At 43.2% G+C, this 18,060-nt stretch overlaps 1 protein-coding gene across 1 annotated transcript in view; it reads left to right on the top strand.

Moving 5' to 3' along the window:
- The window catches only part of UNC5D (unc-5 netrin receptor D), a gene marked incomplete at its 5' end in the record, with an annotated part of 211,935 nt that overhangs the window by 170,596 nt on the left and 23,279 nt on the right, over window positions 1–18,060 (top strand). Inside the window, 2 exons of the mRNA XM_063139491.1 lie at window positions 14,424–14,592; window positions 17,203–17,430. Of these exons, the coding sequence (XP_062995561.1) occupies window positions 14,424–14,592; window positions 17,203–17,430 (397 nt within the window). The remainder of the gene's footprint in view (window positions 1–14,423; window positions 14,593–17,202; window positions 17,431–18,060) is intronic.

Raw genomic sequence — 18,060 nt, 5'->3', positions numbered from 1 at the left:
CTAGGGAGGTCATGGGCTCTCCCACACGAGAGGCCTTCAAGATGCAGCTGGACAGCCATCTGTCAGGGATGCTTTAAGATGGATTCCTGCATTGAGCAGGGGGTTGGACTCGATGGCCTTATAGGGTCCTTTCAACTCGACTATGATTCTATGAAGGAAATTAAGGGAAATCAGCAGTTTGGTATAGAAAACAAAGAAACAGATAAAGCAGCCTTCGAACAGAAGAAGAGTAAAACCTCCACAACAGAGACTGGCCATAAAAGACTAAAGAAACTTGGTCAAGGAACTGTTGTTGGTCTTGCAAGTTAACACTGCACTTCACAGAAAACTATGGCCTAACGTTAGAGTACTTGGTTTAACATTTTGTTAATGTTGTTAATTACCAAACATTCTAAAATTAAGTACGTTCTGTTAAATGTCTATTTTGTTTGTCTCTGGAGTGATTGCAGTCTACTCCTCCTCATCCTAGTTATAGAAACCCGAAACATTACAAATGTGACCTCTTCCCCCCCCCACACACACACACTTTTCTTTTCTTTATTTCTTTTTTAACACAATGCCCTGGGTGCCTCTTCTGCATTGTTCAAAGCTGGAAGGTAATCTGCAAGCCCAGTTCAAGTGCCGTAGTCACCAGCTCCACATTCTTCCTGCTGCTTTCCTCTCTTTTAATGAAATGTCACATGGCTGGCCTTGACGCTTTTGTGTCTCTTCTGCTACGATATCATTTCCATGTATCAATATAGCGTGCGACTTCTTACAATGGCATTTTGTCAGTTTTGCATTCAGACAGGCATCTAATTCCATGAAATGTAGGGCGGCAAGGTGATTGTTCCTGCCTGAATCTATAATATAGACCTTGTTAAAATTGGAGGTGGTGTGTGAAACCAACGTGTGCTGTGCTGCAATTAAGAACTGCAGCAGAGGAAGGGAGGAGAAGAAGGAGGAGGAAGAGGAGGAGGAGGAGGAGGAGGAGGAGGAGGAGGAATAATAAATATAATAGTAATTAATTGCCTGCCAAACAAAGAAGAGTGTGTGTGTGTGTGTGTGTGTGTGTGTGTGTGCGTGCTTGCATTTAAGATGCAGAGGAACATTGCATCTAAAGAAGAATTGACGCACTTAACACCACCATGTGTCAAGATGCAATTAAAATCCCTTTACACAAATCCCTTCACTTCAGTTTTGTGTTGTCTGCTGCAGAACTACAAAGAAGGCTTCTCATGAAATGTATGGCTTTGGTTCCTGAGATGCTATGGCAGCACTCTTATGCACTGGCCATGACTACACCTGCCTTTTTTCCAGGGATCATCCCGGGATCATCCCTGTGCATGCAAATGACACACAGGGGATCCTGGGAGCAGGCAGGGATGATCCCTCCATTTTCCTGGGATAATCCTTAGGTGTAAAAAGGGCCACTGTTTCTTGAGAGTAGGGATGTATGAGAAATTAGTTTCAGTTTATTTTTGATCAGGATTTACCCAGTTCACACCTTCCAGACCTAGCATGGACACAGAACACATACATGTCTGAGCATGTGACGTTATTTGCAGACCCCCACCCCCCCCAAAAAATTGTGTTCGACGGTATGCATATGTTTGAAAAATGTGCATGAAAAATGTGTATATTTGAAAAATGTGTGCAAATACACTTTAATCAATGGGAGGAGAATGCCTACGTGATGTGCACAACTGATGTGTACATTTGGAGGGGGAAAACGCACATAGAAATCTGCATGGATTTTCATGTGAAAAAAATAAACAAAAACAAAGCTCAGAAGCATAGAATCATAGAATAGTAGAGTTGGAAGGGGCCTACAACGCCATCGAGTCCAACCCCCTGCTCAATGCAGGAATCCACCCTAAAGCATCCCTGACAGATGGTTGTCCAGCTGACTCTTGAATGCCTCTAGTGTGGGAGAGCCCACAACCTCCCTAGGTAACCAGTTCCATTGTCGTATCCATGCATAGGCACAATGGGACCTAGTTCTGAGCAAGCATGCATAGGAACTGTGTTGCAAGTTCATTTAATTTATCTTCATGCCCTGGAGTCTCTTACATTAAGTCAGTACATTTGGCCACCTAGCCAAATGTTATTGACAGTCTCAGGCAAAGGTCTTTCCCACCCCCTCTGGCCTGATCCTTTTAGCTTTTCCCCTTTCCTAAAAAAAGGTAGATCCATGAAATGAATCTCCCGGATTACATTTGGTTTATTCCCATTATGAACATAAGAATCTGCAAGATGAACAAAATATTTATTTATTACTTTGCTTTACCACCCATCAGCCAAAGCTCTCTGGACATTTAAACACACACACACACACACACACACACGGCATGTCTACACCAGCCTTTTCCCCCGGGGTCATCCCTAGATCCAAATGACACACAGGGGATCCCAGGGGCAATCATGAACGGTCCTTCCATTTTCATGAGATACCTGTTGCCCAGTTACCCCAATTTAGCCTGTGGTTCTGGGACCATCCCAAGGACCGCGGGAGGTGTGGTGTGATCCCACCTCCTCCTGAGTTAGTGGGTAGTGGTGCAATCGAGAGTGGGGGGGGCAGCAATTTCTCAATCTTCTGGGGAAAAAATTGTGTCCACAACGTCCCTCTTCCCTTCCAGGACATCGCTCAGCTATCTAGATGCTGGGGGAGGATCGTGGAAGCAGGTAAGTCCACGATCCAGTCCATGGTCCTCCCCCCTCCCTCCTTCTACATGCTTAGGTGTAGAAATGTCCTATGTCTGCTGTGCATACTTAATACATTACAATTCATGTTGGCTTCATGGTTAAAATATATGTGTAGTATCCAATGGTAGTCCTACTTGGATTAGACCCATTGAAATGAATGAGGCATAGGTTTGTCTCATTTATTTCAATGGATCTACTGCATGTAAAAGTACCATTGGATACTACCTTATATGTTTTGAAGATTATTTTTGGTGAATCCATAGATGGGATTTTCTGGACGCATTATGATTGGTTGGGGGAAATCTGAGCCTTAACAGAGCTTTGCGAAAGCTTTTCATGTTCAAATATTTTTTAATCTTTTGTGCAGTTCTTCAGAGGTTTCCTGTGAAGGAGGGATTGATGCAAAGATTTTTTTCAGACACATTTGTATGTTTTTTTTTTCTTTTGGATTTTAATTAGAAAACTGTGCTCTCTATTCACCAAACCCTCCTCTGATAGAGTAACAAAAAAAAATCGTTTTCAGAGCTTGACAATTTCATTTTGATGAAATAATTGAGCTGTGGTGTAGTCTACAATTCTTTAGTTTGATAAAACACCCTCTTTATGCTCATGCACTCGTAATTTTGAAAAGTGGTAAATGCCATGAAATAGAATGACAGAAAAGTCTGTTTTCTCTCCAGCCTTTCTCCATTTCTCCCCCCCCCAAAAGAAAAGAAAAAAAAAGCTTCTGATGTTGATGGAGTCGAAAGGATTAGATCTGGTTGGTGCTTTGTTTACTCTGCACTCCAGGGAATGCTAAATACCTGCAACTACAAAATGTTTTCCTTCCTTGCCTCCCTTAATAAACAGAGGCTGCTGAACTGCATTACAGTCCTCATGCCATACCGGTTATTAGAGAGAATACTCTTGCTGTTTGCTGTGTGTGAGAGTTCATCTAATTAGCTGATTTCAGTTCATTTGGCATTAAATAATTCCCAGAATTGCCATATATTTGTACATTGTGTTCACTCGGAGGTGGGGGAATGTTTCTCTAAAGGAATTAAAAAGCTCCTTCCAGAAGAACCTGTCATTGGTCACAGCTCATGAGCAGTTAATATCTACCAGGATAATTGCAGATGACACTATCTCTAGCAGAATGAACGCAAAGAGCAGTCCAGGAAGCATTAGAAAACATATGGAACTCAGAACGACAAAGCAAGTCAACACACAGCAATTTGAGATGAGCGTTTGCTCTGCTGACGTGGCATGGGTCCACATGGATCACGTTGTAGGTAGGTTGTATAGACGTTGTTGCCCCAACACTTGCTTGGATGTAGAGCTTCAAGGAGGCCAGGCAGTCTAGGGCTATATTTGTCTAGGAAAGGAAAAGAACCTCTCGTGCAAGCACTTGAGTCACTGCTGACTACTAGAGGGATGCCTGCTTTTGCTGACGTTTTCTTGGCAGACTTTGTAGCAGGGTGGTTTGCTATAGAATCATAGAATAGCAGAGTTGGAAGGGGCCTACAAGGCCATCGTGTCCAACCCCCTGCTCAATGCAGGAATCCACCCTAAAGCATCCCTGATAGATGGTTGTCCAGCTGCCTCTTGAAGGCCTCTAATGTGGGAGAGCCCACAACCTCCCTAGGTAACTGATTCCATTGTCGTACTGCTCTAACAGTCAGGAAGTTCTTCCTGATGTCCAGCTGGCTTCCTTTAACTTGAGCCTGTTATTCCATGTCCTGCACTCTGGGAGGATCGAGAAGAGATCCTGGCCCTCCTCTGTGTGACAACCTTTTAAGTATTTGAAGAGTGCTATCATGTCTCCCCTCAATCTTCTCTTCTCCAGACTGTCCAGTTCTTTCAGTCTCTCTTCATAGGGATTTGTTTCCAGACCCCTGATCATCCTGGTTGCCCTCCTCTGAACACAGCCTTCCCAAGTCACAGTTGCCTTTCCCCCAGCTAGCTGGGTACTCATTTTACTGACCTCGGAAGGATGGAAGGCTGAGTCGACCTGAGCCGGCTGCCTGAGAACCAGCTTCCGCTGGGATCAAACTCAGGCCGTGGGGAGAGTTTCGGCTGCAATAACTGCTGCTTACCACTCTGCGCCACACGAGGCTTTGTCTAACAAATATTTGTCTAACAAATGCATTTTGTGAATGTGATCCCAAGCTTGGGAATATGCAAGTGTTGCCTAAATATGTGCTCACATTCAAGGGAGTGGACAGGGCATATTCTGATGTTTAACCATTTTATTTTTTAATTTTTTAAAACTCATTCATGTCTAGTTCCAGGGCAAGGAGCTATGGCACACATGGTTTCCATGGAACATGTCCTCCATACTAAGACATGTTTGCCCACAAAAAGTGCACTTCCCAGCAACCTGATTTGATGCCACTGCAGTGTGAAAAGCATAGAAGGCTTTACAAAAGGCCTACAGCGAGTCCACCTCTATTGCTGCCACCACAGGATAAGTGGGAAGGAAAGGTACAGCTACAGTGTTAGGGATCTCTGATGACTTCGGTGAGCTGATTACAAGCTGGACCTGAACTTCACTGGAGTTTGGACTTATTTTTGAAGGGATAGGTTCACCCTTATGTGTGTGTTCGAAGCCCCCCAGTTCAAAACCCATGTGCCTTGCGCCTCATGAATGATGACCATAAGGACCTACATTTTCTGCTAATCATATAGGTGCAACCGAGCCAAAGAGTTTTCTTTACTCCAGTGTAATAGCACATCATCCCAGTTCGGATCAAGATGAGCATATTCTGGGAGGAAAGGAGTAAATCGCAAGGGAAGGATTAAGGTTAAATCCTTGCTTCCTGGAGTGTCCCAATCCAAATCAGCACCATGTACAGTTACACTGGAGTAAAGGAAACATTATTAGGATAAGGGTCACCTACATGATTAGCAGAGTGTGTCACTTGCCCCTTTGTTCCCACATGGGAGGGATGACAGGGGCAGGCTTCAGAGTCAAAGAATGGTGTTTATTAGGGCTGTGCATGGACCCCCCCCAACCACTTCATGGATTGGGCCCAAACCACTTTGGGTCGATCCGCCTGTCCCCTGCTCCACGGAGCAGAGCAAGATCTGGAGGGGCGGATTGAGATTTTGCCCCCCCTTCCCTACTTACTTGCCTCCGTGGCAGACAGCAGAGGCAGGTAAGTGGGGAAGGGGGGACAAAATGGGGGCCGATAAGCAAAACTCCCCCCCCGCCCACTTACCTGTGTTCATCGCAGTCCGTTGCGGGCTTCAACTGAGGCCCCAGCTTGAAGCCAGAAGAGGAGGCCACAGCCTCTTCTGGCTTGAAGTTGGGGCCTCAATTGAAGACCATGATAGACCATGATGGACACAGGTAAGCCCCCCTGCCCCCTTACCTGACTCCATCACCATCCCTGCATGGACTGCGGCATCGGAGCCAGGTAAGTGAAACTCCCCCATCCCCTTACCTGGCTCTGTCGTGGTCCGGCATGGGCTTCAACTGAGGGCCAGGCCTCAAAGCCTGGCCCTCAGTTGAAGCCCGTGATGGAGGCAGGTAAGCCCTGCTCCCCCTGCCCCCTTACCTGGCTCTGCCACCATTGCCGCATGGATGGCAGCAGTGGTGGGGGAGCCAGGTAAGCCAAACTCCCCCACCTCCTTACCTGGCTCCATCGTGGTCCAGCACAGGCTTCAACTGAGGGCCAGGCCTCAAAGTGGAAGCCTGGCCCTCAGTTGAAGTCCATGATGGACCGCAAGAGAGGCAGGTAAGCCCCTTCCCCCTCCCCTCTTACCTGGCTCCATCACTGTTGCTGTACGGACTGTGTCGTCATCATCAGGTGAGTCCCCCTCCTCCCTCACTTACCTGCATCCGGAGCTCCGGATCGAGGCGAACCGCTTCGCCTCGATCTGCAGCCCCCTCCGACCCGATCCGTCTCCACCTTTGTCAGAGGTGAATCAGGCCGCTCCGCTATCGCTTCTACAAACCGAAGCAAAGCAGAGCACAACCCTAGTGTTTATAGCACTTAAGCTCAATCTTCACTACTTTCTGAAAGTCACACCGATCTATTTGTTTTATGCAATTGTGTGGCTGACAATGAATGGGGTGGCATTTTATAAGACATTTCATGGATGAGAATTAGAATATATTTGACAAAATAGGCTAAGTCTGTTTCCTGTCACCCATGATTGTCCACACACTCCATTTGCTGAACTGCTCTGTTGTGAAAAATGTGACACTGTGGTGAGGGGAAATATATGCATATTGTGGGGAGAAATAGAGATCTCTCTCACTCTCACTCTCATATGACACCTGGTCATCCAATAAAACTGCATGGTAGGAGATTCAAAAGAGGTAAAAAGAAATCCTTCTTCTCACCATGCATAGTCAAACGATGACATTCTCCATGGAGGTTGGAGACTCCAGTTTTGGTGGTGCAATGGATCCATTCTAAGTTTCTATCAGAACCAGCCAGAACTCAAACAAACAAACACTTATGGATAGCTCCTTTAGAATTTTGGATGGTTCTGACTGAAACCCAGAATGGATTCACATTCCAGTGAATTTAGAGCCACCAGACTCCACAGGACATTTTCTACCACAATATATCACAATGACCTCTAATGTAGATGTTTTTCAAATGAAGTTATTAGACAAATCCATGGAAGACAAGGATATCAATGTCTACAAGTCATAATCACTACATGCTGCCTCCAGGATCAGAGGCAATACATCTCTGAATATGAATTGTTGCTATAACTGCAAGAAAGGGCTATTGCCCCCAGATCCTACTTGTTGGCTTCTCTTAAGCATCCAGTAGCCTTTCAAAAAGATCTTAGTGTAAAAAAAAAAAAAAAAGTTCTGGCGTTTATGTTTAGGGATGCAAGCAAGGCAGTTTCCAGTCACAAATGAATCAAAGTGAAATTCTCATTTCATTTTGAAACCTAGGAGTCACCCATTTCCCTTATTGTCTAGTTTAGCCCATGGTTGTTTCGCAAATGACAAAGTCTTCCTGCAGCAGCTTGAACATAAGTGGGGGAAAGAGAATTGCTCTGTCATTAGCAAGCCATGTGCTCTTCATTCTTGTAGCCTGCTCAGCCATCTCTTCTCAGGAATCAGGTGCAGTTCCAGCCTGCCTATCTGACTTGTCACGGTGTAGAAACCCTTATTTGGAGAAGGACATTGCTTGGGATGGTTGAACAGACAGTGTTCAAGACTGCTAGGATTCTTTGAACATTGTCTTGCCACTTGCCTTGTACCAATTCTTGTTCATATTTGCGATCGCTGCTCACTCTGCGTGAATGTGAAAATGGCGCAAATCAATCAGCAACCAAACAGGCTTTGTTGTTGCTGTTGTTTTCAGATTTCACCAAATCCACACAATTTTCCTAATTTGTGCAACTGGCCTCCATAGAGGGGCTGATTCAGTCTACAGAGATATTTGCACAAATTGAGAAGTTGCACAGAGCGCAAGTCCAGCAAATTGTGAGCATTTCGGCAGAGATGTGCTCATGCCGCGATCTCATTTGGGGCTTTGAATGGGCCGCTCTGAGAGCCTTTTTTGGCTGAGGAGCAGGGTATAAATATGATAAATAAATAAATAAATAAACTTCTCATACATCCCTAGCATTGCATTATTCCTTTCAAATCCGGAGATGGCCTTTTAACTGGGGAGATGTCTGGGTAATAGCCGATGATCATTAATGACCGGTAGTTGCTTGGTACTGGATGCACCTCACTTTTGACCTGGGGAGACGGGCTTTGGAAGTTGTAAAGTTGCCAATGAAGGAAACAGACCTGCAGCTGGCTTGCAGGAAGGAGCTGTGCGGGGTTCCAACAGCCATGCTGCTTGCTTTGGGAAAACCGGCACTGTTGTACAGACAAATGCGGATTGTCTGAATGTTTGCCTACTCCTCCATGCTTCTATGTGCATTTGTGGATAAACAGATATTTCAAAAACACCCCAATTCTCAGGGAATGTCTCCTTACGACAATCCTGACCCTTGTAAAAAGCAGCATCAGAAAAATGTACTGCTAGGGGAAGCAGGGACTCTAAAGGGATATATATATATATATATATATATATATATATATATATATATATATGGTTGAGGTTTTTTGCTTTGTTATCTCAATGCATCAAAAACCAGCTTATTTTTTTGTTGGGGACCCATCCCTACAAACTCGACTAAAACTCTGGAATCCTTGGGAGGTACTAATGCAATGGCTTTCAAAGCTTAACCTATCTTTTTTTCTCACTATGGGATTTGAATTGCCTAACTTCCCCCCTCCCCCAACACACACACATACACACACACACACACACACACACAGAATGTTTTTATTTGTTTGTCAGCAGCATATTTTTGACTCAGGAGGTAGGCTTTGAATCTTATGTCCCTGGTGTGAATGAGATAGGAAAGATAAGGACGCAACCATCAAGAGAAATAACAAGTGTATTTGACTTATTCTCTGAAAATATGCAATTGCCAGAGTAGACAAATCTGATCTAGATGGGGAAAAATAGTCCAGTTCAGTAGAAGGCAGTTCTCTGTGTTCCATGGCAGCCAGAGGGTCTCCAGTAGCCTTCTCCGTGACTTGCTGTAGCCCTGTTCATGCATTTGGTTATGTATGGGCAGGTCACATTCATTGATATGTAAATGCCTACAAATAGCCTGCCTTTCTGGGCACATGCCATCCCATGGTGGTTTATGAGAAATTTAAAATATGAACAGGGATGAAAATAGACAATAATTAAAAAATCCAGTGAAAGCAATAAAAAGGGGGAAAAAAGAAAAGAAAAGAAAAGTTGCCAAGCAGATCAGTCATGGTCCTAAGTAGGAAAAAAATGCCAATCAAATAAACCATTTTCAAAGCCCAGTTAAACAAAGGCAAAATGGCAGCCAGACACACTTCTCTGGGACGATTGTTCCACAAATGGAGCACCACTATGAAGCAAGACCTACTTTTGTTCCCATCAACTGAACTTCCGTCAGTGAGGTGAGAACCTGAAAGGCTTCAGAGACTGTGCCCTTAATGGCCCACATTCTCTTTAAATCAGTCCCAAATCAAATGTAGGGAGGCTTGAGATACCGAATTTTGCAAATTTGGATGCAAACTGGCTTGTTCCACACCTCCTAGACTAATGCACCTAGTCTGACTAATGGAGGCAGACTGGGTGCATTTTGCCTTTTGAAATCCATATATTTTCAGAATTGAGATGTGTCCCACAAAAAGGAAACAAATTGCATCTGAATTGCAAAGTAAAATGCACAGATTTTTGAAAAAAAGAAAAGAAAAAGGCACTAAGATGCTTTAGCCAGTGGGTGGAGGTCTACAAAGGTGAGTGGGTACCATTGGAAAAAAATGGTGTGTGTTTTTAAAAAAAGTATGGATTTATTTCTGCACGGGATTGATACAGAATGGACTTGGAAGTGGAGGAGACCTGTGGAAATGGAGCTGGCAGAGACAGTCATCATTAATATTAGTGACAGCATATGGACATGGAAGTGGAATGTAGTCTTTGGAAATGGGAAATACATACTTTAAAGTTCCCTTTTCTGTGCAGCTCATTTTACACCTCTGTCCTGCAAACATTTGAACACCTGTTCCTTCCACACAAGGCCAAGAGTTTATGGACATGTTTGTATTTGCAGAAGAGAAAGGGCAACTGTATTAGCTTCAAATTCTACCACCTTCCTACCAAGGTGTCTGAAATGTTTATTTTTAAATCTTGATGGCAGAATTTGGCTTGAAGAGCCCTGAATGCATCCCTGAAGCATATGTTTCCATTGCCCCAGCTTCATCAAGGACACTCCCTATTTCCCAATAGCTGTTTTTCCTCACTGATTATCCCTATTTTGTCCCTATTTTGGTCTATGAAGACGCCTCATTTTTTAAAAAAAATGTTGCTAGTCTGAGTTACTAGATGTCTCCCATCCTTCTACAACATCTCCGTCTCAACTGCTTAAATAACATCTGAGTGTAGTGGGTGGTTGCACCTGTTTTCTTTAATGCACATGCCTGCAAATATGCACACATGAACATGAAGGTGCCATGTGGTTTAATGCCTGCCACAGTGATGCACATTTTGACTTGTTGATAGCAGATGGCAGGACAATTGCATTTTTCTTTTTCTTTCTGGCATATCTTTAGCCGAGAGCACAAACACCATATTGATTTTTAAAATCATCCAGGACAGGACATGCCTGCTTTTAGCACCTGGTGCCTGCATCTGGATAGGTGCCAGTTAAATTTCCCATAATGCGCTGGAGTGATACTACATTGGAGCATTGTGGGAAATTAAAATGACTGCCACTGCATTGAGCCACTGATGTAAGTTAGGGATCACCAGAGGCCTCCTCCAACCTGGAAGTGGCACATGGGGAGTGGTACTCTTTTGTGGTACTATGAGGTATTACAAAGGCATGCCTGTGAAATATTGGAAGGTGTGCTAAAGCTCCTTCATAGCTGCAGTGGGGTTCGACTGATTTCTCCTTTCCTCTTCAGCCCTTTGCACATTTTCCACTGCTGCGCTAGATAGCTGTCTAGGAAGGGTGGTTGTTATTGTTGTTGCAGCAGAAGAGGCAGCAGTGGAGAAAGGGAGATTGAATCCCCTTGGAGCCGACCAGGAAGGTTATGTGCTATCCTTCTGAACCTGGCCAATTTTAATTACAGTTTTGTTTTGTGTTTTTAAGCAGAAAATATGAAGTCATTACTTATCTTGAGCAAGAACTTGCCAGCGTTCAGCCTTGAAATCCCTCTAAGAAGCTTGTGAAAGGCCTTATACCTGGGCTAGGGAACATGTATCCTCCAGATATTATTGGAGAATTCCCATCATCCCTGATCATTGGCTCTTCTGGCTGGGGATTTTTGACGTTGGAGTCCCAAAGGCAACCAACTCTGTACTTCTGACCTAGACTCATCATCTCTCAGAAATTCATTTCAATTTGGACTTTGCTAGTTACAGACTTTGAAAGCAGAACACAGTTGTCCTTTGAAATGTGCCCTTCTCCAAATGTTGCAATGGAGATCTCAATCAGTGTGTGTGTGTGTTTACAATGCATTCCATTAGGAAAATCACTCGCATGGCATGTGTATATTAGGCAGAATTACACACAGTGCATGTATTAGGAGAAAATTAGCACACATTTTCATGTGGACTTTTAAAAAAGTCTTAATTAGGATTAACTGAATTTAAAATTGTCCCTCCCCCCAAATATATATATATATATATATATATATATATATATATATTAAAAAAAAACTCAGGATAAACCAAATTTAAGACTGGAAAAATGAGAAAGTGAAATTGACTAACTTGTCTATGCCTACTCATACCATGTTGTTATCTGAGACTGGTTCACACACACACACACACACACACACCACACACAGCCAACAATGTCTGGGATGGAGCTGAGAGTAGTTGCAAAATGCTCTGAAGATACACAGGTAACTCTCTCTCCCGGCCCCCAAAGTAGCATGACTAGACCTCTTACTTCATGGTCTGCAAGATTGGTTTCTTCAAACCCTTCAACCAAATCAGGCTTCAGTCGAGGCATGCTAATGATAGAGTAGAGACAAACGCATGTTTTCTTTGATGTTAAGGGTGTTTTTAGTTGTTCTCGTTCAACATGTAAAACAGCCTGCAAGGAGAAAAGGTGTTTGTCTAGAATGATGCTAAATTTAGGCTCAAAAGAGAGACAGGCAAAGTGTTCTGATCATATAGTTCATACCTTAATATCAGCTTTCCCTAAGTTAACCATTATGTTTGTTCAGGGGCAGACCTGAACTATTTTCAAAGCTAGAAAACCGCAGTCAAATCAAATTATTTGTGTGAGGATGCGTTGCTGGAGCCATAATTATTTTGTTCTGTTACAGCTATAGAATATTGTTAATAGCAGTCTCCAAAAAATTGAAGAAAGCCCTGGCAATCCTGCCACCTAAAGCTAGTCTTCACTTCCATAAAGGAAGCATCCGGACATCCCATTTGAAATGTGAGATAGGGAAACAATACTGAGGAAAAAGAAAAAAAGAGTGGGGGGGGGGAGAGAATGAGGAAGGGTTGGAGTAGAGAAGCCTGGAGAAGAGAAGATTGAGGGGAGACATGATACCACTCTTCAAATACTTAAAAGGTTGTCACACAGAGGAGGGCCAGGATCTCTTCTCGATCCTCCCAGAGTGCAGGACACGGAATAATGGGCTCAAGTTAGAGGAAGCCAGATTCTGGCTGGACATCAGGAAGAACTTCCTGACTGTTAGAGCAGTACAACAATGGAACCAGTTACCTAGGGAGGTTGTGGGCTCCCCCACACTAGAGGCCTTCAAGAGGCAGCTGGACAACCATCTGTCAAGTATGTTGTAGGGTGGATTCCTGCATTGAACAGGGGGTTGGACTCGATGGCCTTGTAGGCCCCTTCCAACTCTACTATTCTATGATTCTAGAGTATCCTTGAAAAGGACATTTTGTCATTTGTCATGTGAAGTGCTCCTTTTCAGAGTTATAGCCACCCATGCCCTCTTCAAGGATACTCCATTACACCCCTCGTTCCCCCTCCTTTAATCCCCCACAATAGTCAGTCTATAATCTATGCCCACTGAGAATGACCAGTCCTTATTGGGATGTTTTAGGGTTTCCCCCATATATCTTCTGAAAGCCTTGGGGTTTCTCTGCTACTGCCATACCTCCTCATTGCGCACAGTTGGCACTAGTTGGCTACATAAGGATCATGTCTCAGAGAATGAGTTTGCTATTATTAGATAAGATGGATCTCTCTCCCCCTCTCTCATATCCAATTTGCAAGTGAGTACACTGTTCATTTTCCTTTCCCCTCCCCCTCATCCCCCCTCCCCCTGTGTATGTACTGTATGTATGTCTCCTGCAGAAGGATGCCACTCTGAGATTTTGGCAGAAGGCATTTTAAATATTTAGTTGCTAACATTGAACAACAAAAAATCATGGCAAGAATGGAGATGAGCAAACATTCACATTTGCTCCAGGAAGGAAGTTTTATGTTTGGTTTTATGTTTGGTTTTTGGTTGCTCTAGCATCTGTACCTGAAGTTTCTGTGGATCTCAGGTTATGTCTTATTCAGCAAAAACAATTGTTTTGGGTCTACTGGACTCCACAACACCTTTTCAAATAAGGGTTTGTCTAACTTGCATAGAGATGGAATGCATCTAATGCTTCTTTATCTCATATGTTCATAGTTGCCCCTTTTGGGGAGGAGGGTCTACTAAGGACGGACTTTATACTGAAACAATTTATAATACAGAATAATGTGCACCTGCTCCTAAATTACCTACCGGCTTCTTGGAAGTTAACACATGGTCAGTGCAGATGGATCTTCAGAGCCCTTATGACAGCCAAAAGACTCATGCTATCACATTGGAAGGACAAATTCACACCTCCCATAATGCAATGGTTCGAGGACCTAATAACATTAACAACCTTTGAGCAAGTATTATATAGACACAACTTGCAAGTGAATAAGCATATGGATATCTGTCTGCTTTCTTTGAAACCTTTGTATAACTCTCTCCCTCTTTTTTTTATTTTTAACGGTACATCCGGTGGAAAATGATGATAATTTTATATTCACAATGTATGTTTCCCCCACACACACCGTTTTCATGATGTATTTTCTGTTCTATTTGTTGATATTCACAGTAAAAAAGGGGGGACATGTTTTGATTTTGGCTTTTCCTTTGTAATATTTCTCTCTCTCTCCCTTCCTCTCTCCCTTCCTCTCTCTCTCTCTCTCTCTCTCCTTTCCATGAAAAGCCTGCAACCAGAAGGCAGCAAAGTCCTCCTTGGTCCAGAAGTAACTTGTGGTCCTCCAGAAGTGACAGTCTCCACCCCATTTGCCTTGACAATACCACACTGTGCAGAAGTGAACCCTGAGCACTGGAACATCCATTTGAAAAAGAAAAAGCATCAGGGAAAATGGGAGGTAAGTGACCCATGTTTCTTATGGACCCATGTCTCAGAGACATGGGTCCATACTAGCTGCTCTACTATGGTCTGTGAACTATATTCCTTAGTGAATGGCTTCATTCAAGCCCAGCTGCTATTTGAATTCACAAATAGCTACTATCGAAGTAGCCATGGATAAAGGACAAATATTATGTTGCAAATCCACCCATTCCAGCCACATACTGAATAACAGCCGAATGGAGCACAACACACACTAGTTGGAAGGTTTTATAAGAATAAATGTTATGGCGGCCAGTGCTTTAAGCAGGTGTGAGATTAAATTCTTGCTCAGATCTCGCGTGTTGTCTTTGATGTACCAAATGATCCCTCTACCTGAGGAATGTTCATCTTGACTTACATACACCATTTCTCTAAAATCCATGTGACTAAATCCAGCCCACTCAAAATGGTTGGTGAATAAAGGAGATTTAATTAAAACACTGCATGGAGGCAAAGTTTGAGCTGAGTATTAGTATTGTTATTTTATTTATATCCTGTTCTTCCTACTCAGAGCTCAGACTGCTTCACTAAATCCCTCCCCACTGCAATAGGCTAACACATTGGGCATCTATGGGTTTATTGGAAAAGAATATAATTTGCCATGTTTAGTCATATTGTTTAAAATATTTTGCCTGCAGACGTTTATTTGGGATGGGAGTAGGTCGCATTGCAATTAATCCAATCGATTTCTGAGTAAGCATGCATGGAATCCTGCAACGTACTGAATTTGAAGGTGAAAAAAGAGCCTCATTGCTCATGATGACTTTCTTTTATTTGACGCAGCATTTTCAGTTTTTGGAGTAGATGTGTGACAGACAAAATCACGATCGTGCAGCATTATATTTCTACAAAACAATTAGCCATTTATTTTTTTGAAAGCATACCTGCTGTTGCTCTTTGGTTTCCCCAGAAGCCCCACTGCTTCCCTCCCCAGCCGCAAAGCACATATGTTGGAAATTTCCACCATATGGTGGAAATTGTGGCCAAGAAACCTCCCTCTGTTTTAAAAGCCATTTGCCATACAGCACAGGGAGCTCATGCTTGAGAAGTGGAGGTCTAAAAATCCCTCTTGGACTCGTGGAACTAGCAGTTACTGTTATTTGGATCTCAGCCTGATTGTGGAGCTGAGTGAAGTTTGTTTGGGTAGGGAACCCGTGGCTTTGCAAAGCAAGACAAACCAAAACCATCTATAGCCATCTTTCCACTTCTGAGGACAGAGCTTTCAAAATAGGAGAGGTCCATAAAATTTATGAACAGGAGACAACCATAACAAGGCAAAGGCCAATGTCTGTCTGAGGCTGCTTTCGGAGGCACAGAGCAGGACACTAAAACTTTGGGTTAGATTCAAAGATCCCCGCCTTTCTCCCCCTTTCTGATTGAAGAAGTTAAATCTAACCCACTGCCTCCACCTACCTAATTTGGGTCTTGGGCACTTAGCTGCAAATGCAACCCCTGTCTATTGGACAATGATGACAATGAAAACAACAACAACAACAACAATTTATTTCCTTACCACCCAATAGCCAAAGCTCTCTGGGTAGTTTGCAATTTGTTTATTTATTTATTTATTTACTGCATTTCTATATAGCTGGAGCTCTCCAGGTGATTCACAAAAATTAAAACCATAATGTACAACCTTAGTATGAAACTCAAACCACAGTATAAAATGGCAATATAAAAGCATAAAAGTAAAACCAGAATAAAACTGAGCAGCAATACATAAGACAATGATACAGCATTATATATAAATTTAAAACAATTTAGACAGCAGAAACAATAAAATACTAGACCTGTTTAGATGACTGACACAAATGTTCCATCATATGCTAACACATGCCTGGGAGCAGAAATGCCAACCTTGTAATATTATTATAATTACTGCAAAGATAACAACAATAATAACGTAATATTATTATTACATGGTCCATTCTAATCAAGAAAACATGAGACATAGGCCTTAGCTAGACCTACTTTTTATTCCATGATGGAGGAGGGAAGATGCCGCGATGTGATTATCACGAGATCTCTCCTCCGTTTACATGTGAGGTGCGACAACCTCAGGAGGAGAGTCGTCGCACCAGCCATTTTTTTTTAATGCAACAGGAGTGCACGAGCGCTCAAGCGCCGAAAGGTAAGGCTGTTGGGTTTTTTAAAAAATAATAATTTCCCTACTCCCTCCTACCCCCAATGGGCGCAGTGCTCCTGAGGATCATTGTGCCCCATGCGCGGATCTCAGCTCTGCGCAAGGAATCGCGGAGAGCCAGGTCAACCTATGGCAATGGACCACATGTTCCACGGTCTCGGGCCCAAAGGGGAGGGCTATATCCCAGGGCAAGGGAGGGATGATCCCTCCCTGATCCCAGGATCCCCTGTCTGTCATGTAAACTGCCCAGAGAGCTTCGGCTATTGGGCGGTCTAGAAATGCAACAAATAAATAAATAAAAAATCCCAAGGTTCACCCCGGGATAAAGCCCCATCTAGCTAAGGCCGTAGTCACCAAAATGTTGTGTTATTTATTTTAAAAATCTGTATTTAATGGTTTTGGTTTTGTTTCTTTTTTCTTTTTTCTTTTTTCAAATAAATACAGGAAGTGATGTCTGTGGAAGAGGAAACCACTTCCTGTTACTGCCTCTTGGATCCATATGCTTGTCACATTCTCTTGGACTCTTTTGGAACTTACGCTCTCATTGGGGAGCCCCTTTCTGATTGTTCTGTTAAAGAACTGAAAGTAGCCGTATTTGGCTGTATGTCCTGTAACTCACTGGATTATAGTCTAAGAGTGTACTGTGTGGATAATACTCCCTGTGCGTTTCAGGTAAGAGAGGAAAACCATGCCTTTTATTTTTCAGGGTTTTGTTCATGCTGTGTCTCTTCCCAAACAGAGATATTTGGAGAAACAAAGCAGAAGCAGATACACTGTAGGAAGCAGGGACAGCAATGTGGAAAACCTAAAAGATCCAATTCTGATCACACATGCTTTGACACAGAACAAATAGTTTTTGATAGTAACACTCCACATGAAATGATGAGAGAGCTTCCAAACATTTAATGCAGAAAAGGAGGGGACCAATCAGGATTGAATCCACTTCTGCAAGGCACTCAGGAATAGAGGTGGGGAGAAAGAAAGGCAGGATCTATACTTCTGCTTTGAAACGGTTTATAACAGTAGTGACAACTGTTAGGGCACAGGACACACTCCAGATACAATTTTCAAACCATTTCCAAAGTGTCATGTCATGCTTGGTGTATATCTGGACAAGATCTCCAGATGTTTTGAAATTCCAACATTCTGCCTATTGGCCATGCTGGCAGGAATGTCCAAGTGTTGAAGTCCAAAATTTGGACACCAAGGCCTTTGCTAGACCTACCTGGGAATCCTTGTGGGAGGAGGGATGAGCCCACGGTACAAGTAGCATGGGCTATCACTCTAATCCAGACATCAGAC

This window comes from Elgaria multicarinata, chromosome 12 (assembly GCF_023053635.1).
Source record: "Elgaria multicarinata webbii isolate HBS135686 ecotype San Diego chromosome 12, rElgMul1.1.pri, whole genome shotgun sequence".
Taxonomy (NCBI): Eukaryota; Metazoa; Chordata; class Lepidosauria; order Squamata; family Anguidae; genus Elgaria; species Elgaria multicarinata.
Note: the sequence above shows the minus strand (reverse complement) of the source record. Positions and strands in the feature narration are given on the sequence as shown.